This window comes from Sus scrofa, chromosome 3 (genome assembly GCF_054392235.1).
Source record: "Sus scrofa isolate SSC_HxYL_T2T_F1_AM1 chromosome 3, Sscrofa_HxYL_maternal_Yorkshire_Landrace_v2.0, whole genome shotgun sequence".
Classification (NCBI taxonomy): domain Eukaryota; kingdom Metazoa; phylum Chordata; class Mammalia; order Artiodactyla; family Suidae; genus Sus; species Sus scrofa.
Genome location: NC_139385.1, coordinates 122,310,989 through 122,326,021, shown reverse-complemented (window position 1 = coordinate 122,326,021; position 15,033 = coordinate 122,310,989). Strand labels below are relative to the sequence as shown.

At 42.5% G+C, this 15,033-nt stretch overlaps 1 protein-coding gene across 3 annotated transcripts in view; it reads right to left on the bottom strand.

Moving 5' to 3' along the window:
- Positions 1–1,804: 1,804 nt before the first annotated feature.
- The window catches only part of ALK (ALK receptor tyrosine kinase), an 805,341-nt gene continuing 792,112 nt past the window's right edge, over positions 1,805–15,033 (bottom strand). For all 3 annotated transcript variants that reach the window (XM_085019699.1, XM_085019698.1, XM_085019700.1), the window contains 3 exons: positions 7,235–7,369; positions 6,462–6,552; positions 1,805–4,603 (listed from right to left, as the gene is read on the bottom strand). In XM_085019699.1, the coding sequence (XP_084875825.1) occupies positions 3,929–4,603; positions 6,462–6,552; positions 7,235–7,369 (901 nt within the window). In that variant the 3' untranslated portion in view covers positions 1,805–3,928. The remainder of the gene's footprint in view (positions 4,604–6,461; positions 6,553–7,234; positions 7,370–15,033) is intronic.

Sequence of the window (15,033 nt, the reverse complement as noted above, 5' to 3'; positions counted from 1 at the left end):
AGCAGCTGGAACGCACCTGCCCAATGAGCCTTTTAGTGATGGCGGGATAACTAATTGTGAAGAATTGCTTTCAGGGGGGCTCTAGGCCTTAGTGGATGAATGGAGCGGGCAACAGCCGGAGCACCTGTCAAGCAGAGGGTTCGGAGAGGTGGACAGGGGATGGCGCTGCAAATAGACTCGATACCTGCGGCTCTCCTGAGGTGAGCCTGTGGTGGCATCACTTACACGGAAGTCAGAGGTAACAAGCTTATTTACTGGACCCTGAGGGACGGGAGAGTCGTCGCTTTAGTGCTGTGGTTATAGTCTGTGCTCCTCCCTCCCCCCAACCCTAGGGCATATTCTTATTTACAGGAGCTTTCCAAATTGTTATTGTTACGCTAGAGCTAAAAATAGCTTCATATTTGAGTGGTGCATTAAAAATTAAATACACCTACTCCGGACCCCGAATCAAAACAGAATCTTACTAGAAGCCTTACTATTTGTTCTCGATGATTATCTGTCATTTTAGGGCATCTCGTGGAGGATGATGGGAATGCTGGATTTTGTTGTGTATGTTCACGCAACAGCACAGGGAACCATCTGCTGTAGTGAAATTGGCAAAGTCAAACGGTATGTTCTTCGGGGACCCATTTAAAAAGTCATTAGCTAAAGACAGATTGACAACACACGTCATACAATTGTATGAATCTTGTCATCAGAAATCTGCTACTCAGAGTAGGCTGGATTCATATGCATTGTGTTTTAGGTTTATAAAGCTCATGTGAATTTTAATCCTGCTGTTACTGGAGAAACTTTATCAACATAGCCTGATCAATTAGAGCTTCTTAGAGGTGTGCCCCATGAATTGGATGTAAAAGCCCCACATTTCACAGGATAAAGTTAATCCATAGTTACATAAGATCTTACAGCTGTAGAATTTACCAAGAACTGTATGGAGGTGCCAGAGATTTTTTTAAAAAGTCGTCAAATTGATTAGATATCTTCCTTTCTGTGATGCTTTTTTTTTTTTTTAACATTAAGTGTGGTAGAAAATCTTTACATTCTTTTGAGCTGAAAGGACTTGCTACTGTCATTAAACCAAGTGACAGATGACACCAACATGGCACGAATGGGAGAGCTGAGAGGGCCAGACAGGAGTGGTGGGGAGGGTGGATGTGGAGACAAACAGTGACTCAGAAATTCTTCCCCCCGCCCCAGATCCCTTGGGAATTCTAGATGCGTGAGAGGGAGCGCTTGTGCTTTCGCACAGTTTATACTCACCCCGAGGGGCAGCGAGAAAGGGAACTTATTACCCTCATTTTGTATGTGGAGACACTGACGTACAGACAGGTCTGATAACCCGCGGAGTTATCAGACTCACTTCCTAACTGGGGCAAGAGAATCTGGTCTTTTAACTACTAGGTAGATCTCACTCTTTCTGAAAAGTAAAGCTTATTCCTGCTCTTTTGATTTGCTGTAATTTTGAGGTGCCACATATTAACAAACCGGTCAGTCCTCACAAATTGCCACTTTTCCAGTGGAATGGGTATGAACTTCCGATGAGCTTCTTTATAGATGTGGGATATGAATAATTATACTAGCTTATGGTTTGATTAGCATAGCTTCTACAGACTTTTAATTGTGCCTGTTTCATGTTCTAGGTGAAACTTTCCATCATACTTAATAAATATGCGAGTCCACAGCATCTGTGTGAATTGCTGGAGCCATATGGCTGGAGCAATATCGAGTGGACAGCAGTCCCGATTCAGATCGTGCTGGTACCTAGGGCTCACAGCGAGTTAAATGAAACATCTTGAGGTCGTCATGTCTCAGTGTGGAGGTGTTTATTATCCATGTATACAGGCTTTTAAGATTGGACTATCATTTACATGAAAATTGATACCAGTAAAGACAATTAGAATCAACACATCATTCTCAGTGATAGTAAGGCACAACCTGAAAATGTAATGGATTCGTAGCGTTTACGAAGAGAAAGGGATAAGATTTTTTCCTTGTTCATGAAAGAGTTGGCTTTTTAACCACGTAGCATGCTCCCTGTTTAACTGGGTACTGGTGTTACAAATATAAAATGAAATTGTTCGTCTCAGTTTTGACTGCTCCTCTGTCATTATCCTCATTTAGCGCAGTGTTTCTCAAAGCGTGATTCTCGGACCCCATCGGGTAGTTTATGAGTTAGATTAGTGTTTATATAATTAGACCATTTACTTTGCACCAGGCATGACCTAAAACTTTTTTGATAAGAGGTATTTAGAGATGAGTTCGTTGATGTGTATCTTCATGAGTGTCTGATGAAAATATGTTTGACAGTTAGGAAGATAAGGAAAAGTGGTTTCCAGGGTATCAGTGCTTCTGGAGATGTACAGAACTATTGGCTAGGGCAGGGCATCCACGGTAGGAAGAATGACCACTCATGGTCTTTTGGCTTAGAACAGAATGGCCTTCCCATCCAGAGTGACACCTCCCATGTAGGTGAAATTGAGAAAGGAGGGGAGCAGTCTTTTTGCTTGGGAATGCGTGGTGCCTAGCAAGCGATAAAAAAAATCCTTTCCTCCCAAAGTGATGTTTTGGCACAGCTACTGCCAGGAGAGAACTGGGCAAGAGAATGAAGGGGGTGCAGAAAGAATGAGATGAAAACTTATCGATAAAGCATCATTGCATATGTACACATGTAAGATTTAACAGATTCCCAACTCGTTTGCATGGAGATACATTTCATCTGTGACAACCAATTTCAGAATTCCCATTGTAACCAGTCACTGTAACCTCCACACTCCAAGTGTTCCTTCATTCCTTTACTCATTGCCACCCAGAGACACAAATTCTGTTTTACTCTGTATGTGACAGGTATACAAATTATGCCGTGCATATTTCAGCAAATTTGTGCTCCCATGTATGCTAGGATCACATGGGCTCCTAAGGGAGGGACAGACAAACCTGGAAGGAGGATTCCGCATTAGGACCTGACCTTAGGGCCACCAGAGGGCCTGCTACCCCAATGAACCAGCGCTACTTGTAGAAACTTCAACTTGGTAACCCTCGTTTTTGAAATTGTTCCAAGATTTGACACTAATGCCCCTGAGTGGATGTGTTTCTATGCTTTGACGTATCACTGCTGCTCAATTTTTTTCTTTTTAAGCGATCGGAGTTTATTTTCGTGGAAGGCGTAAAACTAAGTCATCGATCGTTTATCTTGAGTTTTCAATGCAGGAAGGAAACCTCACCCTCGGGTGTTCACTTTTAGCAGGAGAGTTTTCTTAAGGCATGAGGTATATGAGTAGGATGTTTGACTCTCTGGATCTCTACTGGTGTTTATCATGCTCAAAGCACTTGGAGTATTTGCATTTCATTGAGATGAGTGTAGACACGTTTTCTCTCGACTACCGTAACTGGTCACCACATCTTCCGATCCTCGGTGAATCAGCACAGTTGAAAGCATCCAAACGTCATCCACAGTGACGTTCCAGTGAGTTGTCTGTGACTTTTCTCTCCCACGGATGCCTTTCCTGTGCTGACTCACTACAGACACCCCCTTCCTTTGCGTTCCCTCAAGGGGTCCGGGTCCGCGTCACCAAGGTAAGGGCGCGCCTCCGCCTCCCACCAGGAGACACACGAGCGGCTAGTTCGGACGGCGTGGAGGCAGGGCACACGGGGCTGGAAGGAAGCAGGAGGGCCTGGACACCAACGCAACTGCGCCGAAACCCAACGCAGCCCCTTCTGGGCCTCGTGCTTATGAGCTGTTCTTCTCCAAGAACAGGATGAGCCCGTGCTCAAAAGCTTTCTGAAGCAATTTGAAAAGACAGCTTTTTATGCGGCACGTCAACACGAGTTGGCACAAAATGAAAGGTGGCGTCTGGTCTCTGGTCCGTGCAGGGGCCCTTCCCCGGCGCTGCGGCCGCGGCCCCGGGGCGGGCGCGCGGGGCCCCGGGGCTCAGGGCGCGGCCTGGCCTTTGAGCGCGGGGTCCGGGGAGCGGCCCGGCGCGGCCTCCGGGGGGAAGCCCTGCTGCTGGTAGCCGTAGTGGACGGTGCCGCAGGGGAAGTGACGCAGCCGGAACAGAGGCACGTCCTTCACGTCGGCCGTCAGCGAGGAAGGTTCGAGGAGCAGAGCGGCGCCGGGGAGCCGGCCGGGGGCCGCGGCGGACGGGCCGCCGCAGCTGCCCTCGCGGCCCAGGCTGCCCCTGCCGGGCGGCTCGCGCTTGGCCGGGGGGCTGTTCTTTGGGGTGGGTTTCTCCGTGAACCAGGAGCCGTAGGTCGGGTTCCAGAGGCTGGTGGGCTTGTTTCGGGAGCCCTGGACTTTGTGCAGCTCCGAGGGCGCGCTGGACGGAGCGAAGGCCATGTTAACGTGTCCCCCGTCCGCGGCCGCGCCCCTGGGGCCCCGGACGGCGAGCTCCGCGGCCGCGGGCTTCTTCCCGGCTTTGCCCGAGGAAGCGGCGGGCGGAGGGGGCGGCGCGGCTGGCTCGGGGCCCTCCTCCCGCCGGGGCTGGGGAGCCGCCACCAGGAGAGGGGGGATGCCCTCGGGGTCCTTGGGCCTCATGGGCACCTTCTCTTCCTCTTCCACGAGGGGGCCGTACTCTACGGGCAAAGCGGTGTTGATCACATCTGGATCCTACAGATGAGAGCAACGAACGGATCAAAAGTTCGAATCCAGTGGGATCTGGAAGATACCTTAGCGGTGACGTCATCCAGATTTCTTTTACAGAGGAGACCCTTCCATGTTTGCCGGGAATCTATCAACCTAGCAGCACGGGGGCATACGAAACAGATGGGGGCGCCTCCTCTTTGAAGAGCTTGGAGGACGAGCGCTGTATCAGAAGTGCGGACAGGGTGCTGGGAGAGGGTGCGGGGCGTGGGCAGGGGAGTGGGGTCAGGAAAGGCGGGCCTTGAAGCAGAGACCCCCTTTGGGCAAATCTTACAGATAAATGGATTTAAAATATTATAAATTACTTTAAAAATGATTCCTGTCTATTCCCAATAAAAGCCTTTCAACTAAAAAAAAAAAAAAAAAAAAAAAAGCCTGTGTTTGATTTCAGGTGTGCGTGCGCGTGTTTGTGTGTGTGCTGGGGGCACAAGGGAGGGGAAGGAAAGGAGCGGGACACACACGTGGGCTTAACAGGGTCAATCTCTAGTCCGCTTCCTGACTACCTCCCGTTCCCATCATATTTGGATGGGCCACCCTTGATGATAACTTTTCGGTTTCGTCATCACATGTGCCCATATCACAGTGCAGTGGCTCTTCAACTAGCCTGGGTACGATGACACCCAGGAAATACTGGGGTGCTGTGAGGAAAACCATTTGCAAAATCACTTCTGTGCTAGATCATTTTTACAGCAATAGACAAATACAGCACAGCAGAAGCAGCTGTGAGAGAGCTGAGGAAAATTTGTGGAAAAAAACTTAAAGTTGGGGAAACGAACTTAATTCTTAAATATTTTGTGCCCAGTGGGAAAACCATTACTGCAGATTAACAGAAAAGCACATAGGTTCAGTATTCATCAGTAAAGAATTTAAGAATAAAAAACAATCACCTTCTAATTCTCCCCGTTTTAGTCTTTAGTTCCTTCCCTATTAATTATTCATGTCTACACTGATTCATTCGAAATAGTCTTGGACAGAGCTCCCTGCCTTAAGAGGAATATTATATACTTGGGGGAAAATTATTCCAAAGTATGTGCATTTAGCATTAATATTACAACATAATAACCTAAAAGCCACTGAACATCGAGTTCTCCAATAGAACCCCACATTACTTTAGACAGGAAGTCTACCTAGATAAACACCTCTGAGCTCGAAGGACCCGAAGGATGGAATCATAAGGCCAGGAAATGACTGCAGTGTGAGAACGGATGCGTCTACTGTCACAGCTAAGATGAGAGGGAATGTAGAGAGGCAGTGGTTTATTGTCTGACGTCTAAAATGTTCTCCAGAATTGGATGTCCTGGCGGAATGAGAGGCAAGAGACAGGGAAAGAAAAGGCATGGAGCAGAGAGAAGTGATGGAGCTGCCCTGAAGGAGAGCAGGTCCACCCTGCACTGAAAATGGGTGTAGACGCAGAGACAGAGGAAACCGAGTGGATTCTCACTATCGAGGAGGGAGGAGGCAGAGCTGTGGGCTGAAACTGGTATCCCATTTCTATCAAAGAAGGGAAAACGTAGTCATTACTGATGCAGAGGGGGAGGGATCGGCATAGGGACCAGCAGGATCGCTGGGAAGCTGTGTGGCTTGGACAAAAACCTCTCCATCCAGGCCTCAACTCCTCTTAAACGGCAGTGACTAGCATGTATTTTCAAGAGGGGCAAACTGAGAGAGACCACTCATTTTACATAATAATTAACATTCATTCTCCCCATCATAACTCCTATTTTCTAGCTGATGGACCATTTCACATTTTGGTATTTGCCATCTTTAAGACTTTCCCATATAAATGCTGGCCAAGAGGAAGAAAGGTTTTTTTTTTTTTTTTTACCTGGGTGCAGTACTCAATCCTTTCCAAAATTATGGCGAAGTTGGGCCTGTCTTCAGGCTGATGTTGCCAGCACTGGGTCATTATCCGGTATCTAAAAGAAGGATAAGCACATGAATTAAAATCAGGAAAAACAGGATGAAAAATGCATTCCCCACCCGCCCCCCACCCCCAGCACTTTCCTAAATGGGACCAGAGTGGCACAGTCTTGGAGGGTGGGGACTCACCTCCAGCCCCTGTGACTGGCGTGTGCTGCCCTCTGCTGACGGGCAGAATAACTCAGACACCCCTGGTTTTTTTTACCTTACATGTGGCTCCTCTCATTCCAGTCCTGAATTCAAGTCACCTCTGGGGCAGAATATTCTAATTATATTTCCCATCTGCCTTGTTTGTGGGGAGGAGGTGAGGGATGCCAGACAGGACAGCAGAAAATGCAGGGAATAGAAATATTTAAAGGAGACTCAAGACATACGGTGCAGAGCAGCAGGGGCCGAGTGGGGGACACAGATTCCTGGGAGGCCTCTGAGCCTGGTGAGTCCACAGCCTTCATCCAGACAAGGTATGCCTTTTCGGGCCTGACATTAGTGCTTCCCAGGGGCCAGAAGACTAACCCATCTCACGGAAGCCACAGACACACACCTATCTTGGGGCACATTACATGAGGGCAGCCATCTGTTCTTTCGTCTTATAACACAAAAGCCTATATGGCTGCAGATATTTTTTGAAAAGGAAAACTGTGCTTAGTAACATGTCGAAATTCTTAAAAAGAGTCGTACACAGGCCCGGGGCAGTTCTTGGGTGGGTCCATCCGTCCTCCACTGGTGACAAACTCCAGAACTTCCTGGTTGCTTTTGCTAGGGTATGGCATGTATCCGAGAGAGAAGATCTCCCACAGCAGCACTCCGAAGGACCTGTGCGCAGGACAGGAGACGTGGAGATGGCTACACGTGCACACACTCAGACGCGTGCACTGACACACACATGCAAGGACACGCACGGATACATATATAGATGTGTATATACAGACATACACACACACACAGACACAGGCACACACACAGACACACGTCCAGAGACACATGCACAAACACACATGTAAAACTTTAATTTTTTTAATTGCACATTTTTCCACAGTAACGAATTCTTAAAATGGAGAGAAAGAAAAGAATGAGAAAGTAACCCTACGCGAAGCTGCACAAAACGATAACCAGCATGGTATTTTTTTTGTTCAAGTTTCTATGCTTAGATTTTGTTTTACGTAATCGTGGTCATCTTTTTTGCAAATTCCATTAGAGCATAAACATTTCGCATGCTAATACAAACATGTTACAAAGAGAATTTGACATGGCTGCAAAATGTTCCACTGAGAAGTTGTGCCATAATTTGCTGTGTCATGTCCCTATTTTCAACTTTTAAAATATTTTAAAATACTGTGATGAATGTCTTTACATATTGTTTAAAAAGACAATTTTCTTCGGATAAATCTCCTGAACTTAGAAATAAGATAAGCTAGTAAAATCTAGGTAATTCTAATAGAATTGTTAGATCCAAATAATATGAATACTGAGAAATTCTTGCCCTATGTTGTGCACTTGACTTCCTGATGCATCTTTCTGACCAGCAACCAGCACTGCGCAAGAACGCATCAGACACTCGCACCAACATTTCAGTATTATTACTGAAAATGAGAACTTTTGCTGATTTTAAGGTTAAAAATGGTAGAATATTTTAAATTATGTTTATTGATTTGATAACTAATATGGCTGAGTGTGTTAATTCACTTCATTTTTTCTCCTATGAACTGTTCATATTTAACCACTTATTGCCATTTTAAACTACGTATTGTTTTGGCATCTATGAGTTGTTTTGACTCATAGACATTTTATATACGAAGATGTTAATCTTTTATTCAAAATTGACATACTTCTATCACTTGCTTTCTAGTTCTCCTTTTTAGCACACCAAAGTTTTTTTTATTTTGAGGTAGTTGAATCTACTTTTAAACATTCTGTGATTTCCTCCATATGTTTTACAGATTATACAATCCTCTCTTCACCAAAGATTAGATGAGTATTTGCTATTTTCTTCCAGTGGTATTTGTTTTTCTATCAAATCCAGTTGGAATTGAGTTCATTGTATAGTGTGAGGTAAGGATCTAAATTTATTTGCTTTCCTTTTTTTTTTAAATTAAAATATAGTTGATTTACAATGTTGTGCCAATATCTGCTTATTGCAAAGGGTCCCATATATATATATATATATATATATATATATATATATATAATTTTTTGCATTGTTTTCCAATTTCATATATATGTATTATTTCATATATATATATATTCTTTTTTGTATTATTTTCCATCGTGGTTTATCCTGGGAGATTGGATATAGTTTCCCTATGCTAAATCTAGTAGGACTTCCTTGCTTATCCATTCTAAATGTAATAATTTGCATCTTCTAACCCCAACTCCCAGTCCATTCCCCCCGCACCCCCGGCATCCACAAGCCTGTTCTGTATGTCTGTGAGTCTGTTTCTGTTTTGTAGATAAGTTCATTTGGGCCACATTTTAGATTCCACATATAAGTGATATCGTATGGTATTTGTCTTCTCCTTCTGACCTACTTCGTATGAGGATCTCTAGTTTCATTCATGTTGCTGCAAATGGCATTATTTCATTCTTTTTTATGGCTGAGTAGTATTCCATTGTATAACACAGAAGATCTTCTTCTTTTCTTTTTATGGCCTTGCCTGTGGCATATGGAAGGTCCCGGGCTAGGGGTTGAATCAGAGCTGTAGCCGCAGGCCTATGCCATGGCCACAGCAACACTGGATCCTTAACCCACTGAGGGAGGCCTGGGCTCACACCCACATTTTCACAGAGACTATGTCAGGTTCTTAACCCACTGAGCCTTAAGGGCAACTCCACACCACATCTTCTTAATCCATTCATCTGTCAGTGGGCATCTAGGTTGTTTCCATGTCTTGGCCATTGTGAATAGTGTTGTTATGAACACCAGGGTACATGCATCTTTTTGAATTACTGTTTAGTTCAGATATATGCCCAGGAGTGGGATTGCTGGATCATATGGTAATTATATATTTAAGTTCCTAAGGAATCTCCTTACTGTTATCCATAGTGGTTGTACCAATTTACATTCCCACCAACAGAGTCGGAGGGTTCCCCTTTCTCCACAACCACTCCAGCATTTGTCATTTGTAGTCTTATTAATGACAGCCCTTCTGACTGGTGTGAAGTGGCAGCTCATTGTAATTTTGATTTGCATTTCTCTAATAATTAGCAATGCTGAGCTACTTTTCACAAGCATACTGACCATCCATATGTCTTCTTTGGAGAAATGTCTACTTTGGTCTTTGGTCCATTTTTCAATTGGGTTATTTGTTTTTGTTGTTGTTGTTGAGTTGTATGAGTTTGTATATTTTGGAGATTGAGCCCTTTTCAGTTACACCTTTTGCAAATAGTTTCTCCCATTCTGTATGTTGTCTTTTTGTTTTCTTTATGGTTTCCTTTGCTGTGCAAAAGCTTGTCAGTTTGATTAGGTTTGTTTATTTTCGTTTTTATTTTCTATTGCTTTGGGAGACTGACCTAAGAAAACATTTGTATGATTTATGTCAGAGAATGTTTTGCCTATGATCTCTTCTAGGAGTTTTATGGTGTCATGTCTTACGTTTAAGTCTTTAGGCCATTTTGAGTTTTGTTTTGTTTTTAATGACTGCACTCACAGCATATGGAGGTTCCCAGGCCAGGGGTCAAATCTGTGCCATAGCTGTGATGTATGCTACTGCTCTGGCAATGTCAGATTTTTTAACCCACTGGACCAGGCCTGGAATTGAACCTGAGCTTCCACAGTGACCCAAGCTGCTGCAGTTCAGATTTTTAACCCACTGCACCACAGCAGAAACTCTGATTTTGAGTTTATTTTTGTGCATGGTGTGAGGGTGTGTTCTAGTTTTATTGATTGACATGCAGCTGTCCAATTTTCCCAGTACCACTTGGTGAAGAGACTGTCCTTTTTCCACTTTATATTCTTGGCACCTTTGTTGAAGATTAATTGATCTTGGGTGTTTGGGTTGATTCCTGGGCTCTCTATTCTGTTCCATTGACGTGAATGTCTATTTTTGTACCAATACCACATTGTTTTGATTACTATAGCTTTGTAGTATTGTCTAAGGCCTGGGAGAGTTATGCCTCCTGCCTTGTTTTTTTTCCCTCAGGATTGTTTTGGTAATTCTGGGTCTTTTATGGTTCCATATACATTTTTGGATTATTTGTTCTAGTTCTGTGAAAAATGTCATGAGTAATTTGATAGGGATTGCATTAAATCTATAGATTGCTTTGGGTAGTACGGCCACTTTAACAATGTTAATTCACCCAATCTAAGAGCATGGGCTATCTTTCCATTTCTTTGAATTCTCTTTAATTTCCTTTATTAATGTTTTATAGTTCTCAGCATATAAGTCTTTCACCTACTTGGTTGGGTTTATTCCTAGGGGTTTTGTTTTGTTTTGTTTTGTTATGTTATGTTTTTGGTGCGATTTTAAAAAGTATTTTTTTTATATTCCTTTTCTGATATCTCATTGTCTGAATACAAAAATGCAACTGATTTCTGAATGTTAATTTTTATACTGCTACATTGCTGAATTCATTTATCAGATTGATTAGCTTTTATGTGGAGTCATTAGGGTTTTCTTTATATAGTACCATTTCACCTGCATATAGTGACAATTTTACCTCTTCCTTTCCAATTTGGATACCTTTTCTTTTGTCTGACTGCCATGGCCAGGACTTTCAATACTATGTTGAATAAAAATGGTGAGAGTGGGCATCCTTGTTTTGTTCCAGATTTGAGTGGGAAGGCTTTCAGCTTTTCTCTATTGAGTATTGTATTGGCTGTGGGTTTGTCATAAATGGCTTTTATTATGTTGAGATATACCCACTTTGGTAAGAGTTTTTTTTTTTATCATGAATGAATGTTGATTTTTGTCAAATGCTTTTTCTGCATCTGTTGAGATGATCATGTGGTTTTGGACTTTTCTTTTGTTAATGTAGTGTATTACATTGATTTGCGTATGTTGAATATTCTTGTGAACTTGGGATGAATCCTACTTGGTTGTGGTATATGATCTTTTTTATATGTTGTTGGATTCAATTTGCTAAAATTTTGTTGAGAATTTTTGCATCTATATTCATCAAAGATATTGGCCTATAATTTTCATGTTTGGTGGTATCTTTGTCTAGTTTTGGTAGTAGGGTGATGGTGGCTTCATAGAATGTCTTTGGGAATATTCCCTCCTCTTCACTCTTTTGGAAGAGTTTAAGAAGGATCAGTATAAATTCTTCTTTGTACGTTTGGTAGAATTAACCTGGGAAGCCATCTGATCCTGGCCTTTTGTTTGTAGGGAGTTTTCAAAATTATTATTATATATTCAGTTTCACTACTAGTGATTGGTCTGTTCAAATTATGTATTTCTTCTTGATTCAATTTTGGTGGGTTGTATATTTCTAGAAAGTTTTCCATTTCTTTGAGGTTGTCAAGTTTGTTGGCACATAATTGTTCATAGTATTCTCTTATGGTTCTTTGTATTTCAGTGTATCCATTGAGATGTCTCCTTCATTTTTTACTTTGTTTATTTGGGGTTCTCTTTCTTTTCTTCTTGGTGAGCCTGGCCAGAGTTTTGTCAATTTTGTTAATCCTTTTAAAGAACCAGCTCTTGGTTTTATTGATTTTTTTATACTTTTTTTTAATCTCTATTTTATTTAGTTCCTCCCTGATCTTTATGATTTCCTTCCTTCTGGTGACTCTAGGTTTTGTCATTCTTCTTTTTCTAATTCTTTTAAGTGATAGGTTAGTTTATTTTATTATTACTATTTTGTCTTTTTAGGGCTGCACCTGCGGCACATGGAAGTTCCCAGGTTAGGTCGAATCAGAACTGCAGCTGCCAGCCTCTGCCACAGTCGCAGCAATGCGGGATGGGAGCCATGTCTTTGACCTACACCACAGCTCATGGCAACATCAGATCCTTAACACACTGAGCGAGGCCTGAGATCAAACAGGCATCTTCATGGATACTGGGTTTGCTAAACTTTGAGCCATGATGGGAAGGCCTAGGTTAGATTTTCTTACTTGAGATTTTTCTTGTTTTGAGGAAGGCTTGTCTCTCTATGAATCTCCCTCTGAGAACTGCTTTTGTAGCAACTCATAGATTTTGTACAGTTATGTTTTCATTGTCATTTGCCTCAAAGTACTTTTAAATTTCCTTTTTGATTTCCTCATTGATCCATTGGTTTTTATTTGCATGTTTTTTAGACTCCAATTGGATGGTTTTTTGCCTCATCTCCCCCCCGCCCCCCCCGTGGTTGATTTCTAGCTTCATGGTGTTGTGGTCAGAGAAGATGCTTGAAATAATTCCTATACTTTAAAATTTGTTGAAGTTAGTTTTCTGCCCTAATATGTGGTCAGTCCCAGAGAATGTTCCATGTGCACTTGAAAAGAATATATATTGTTTTTTTGTTTTCTTTTCTAAAAAAAATTATCTTTTTGACCAAAAAAAGGCCTATCTTCATTTTTGTGTCTGGTTGTAATTTTCTTCTCTTTCTCCCTTTGGTTGCAGTTTTCTAATGTTATTAAGTATTAACTCAAAAATTGTAGAAAACTATAGCTCCTCCATCTCCTAATAAAACACAAAGTACTTTTATTGACATCATTTAGGTGAAATTTCAAAGACTCTTGTGAGGAGAATTGGGCAAAGATATTTTCCATATTTTTCAGATGAGGCCAAAGCAGAGGTTATTATACAGCTAATCTAAGACAGACTGAAATACATGATCATTACCCTTGATTCCACTACCCATAAATTGCCTGGCGCATCTATTACCCCTCTCTGGTGGTCTTTCTGTCCCCAGGGCAAAATAAATTAGGCAAAATCATGCATGAGAATGGCAGCAGGACTTAAAGAATTCCAGATATATATTTTCTGCCTGTTTAGATACGTAGATAGGGAGGGAGATAGACTGCAGTATACTTTGAGAGAACCACTATATAGACTGCAAGTTGATGTTTATTTTCCCTTGTTCAAGGGAGCAGGAAGTCATGTTGGTTATAGAACATTGATAATTTCAGGTAAGTAATGTTGTCAGATTTAGCAGATAACCAAGACACCCAGTAACATCTGAAATCCAGATAAGCAAGAAATATTTTTTTTAGGAGTTCCTGTCGTGGCTCAGTGGTTAACAAATCTGACTAGGAACCATGAGGTTGTGGGTTCAATTGCCTTGCTCAGTGGGTTGAGGAGCCGGTGTTGCCATGAGCTGTGGTGTAGGTCACAGACTTGGCTCAGATCCTGGGTTGCCGTGGCTCTGGAGCAGGCCTGCAGCTACAGCTCCAATTGGACCCCTAGCCTGGGAACCTCCATGTGCCATGAGTGCGGCCCCAGAAAAATACAAAAAGACAAAAACAAAACAAAACAAGTACTTTTTTTTTTTTTTTAGTATAAGTATGTCCCAATACTGCATGGGATATACTTATACCAAAAAATATTCACTGTTCATCTGAAAATCCATTTTTAACTGGACAGTTTGTATTTTATGTAGCAACCCTACAGATAAGGTAAATCTGTATTTTGTTTGCCAGATGGTTCTTTAAACACCTATAGGCCAAGCATTCAAAATCAAATAAAAATAAATATTTTAAAAAAATCCAATTCTGTTTCTCCTGGTATTAAACGTGCTCTGCCTGAAGTTACAGAAATACCTTAAGTGATTGCTGGTATTATTTTAAAAATCTGAATCAATGAAGATAATATGATGAAAAAGTTTTCAAGTCAGAATTGTGCTATGTTTATCAGCTGTTTAAAACTAACCTTTATTTTCCTTTATTCATAACCTGAATATGGAAGATGGCAATTAGGGTATAGGGTGGGCCACACTTTTAGGAAAAATGGGAGCCAGAAGTTACTGTATTGTATTTAAATATCCAGCTGAGGCGTTCCCATCATGGTGTAGTGGAAACAAATCCAACTGGGAACCATGAGGTTTCTGGTTCGATCCTCGGCCTCGCTCAGTGGGTTAAGGATCCGGCCTTGCTGTGACCTCTGGTGTAGGTCACAGACTCGGCTTGGATCTGGCACTGCTGTGGCTGTGGTGTAGGCCTGTGGCTACAGCTCTGATTAGACCCCTAGGCTGGAACCTCCCTATGCTGCAGGTGTAGCCCTAAAAAGCAAAATAATAATAATAATAATAATATCCAGCTGATTCCACTGTTTGTTTCAGTCCTCTGAGACTTAGATTCATGTATCAGAAGCCCAATTAGCATCTCCACTGGCCTATTTTAATAAGCAACCCAGACTTGACATGTTCCAACAGAGGTCTTTCTGCACTTAAACTGTCTCCTCCTCTGTGCTTTCCAGCTCAGTAGTACCACCGTTCAGCTGTCTGCTCAAGCTGCAAGCCTAGGAGCTGTCCTTGCTCTGTCTTTCCCCCCACCTCCCATTCCACACCCAATTTTCAGTGGTCTTGGTAACTACTCTCAAGGCAGAGCTTGAAGCTGCCCACTGTTA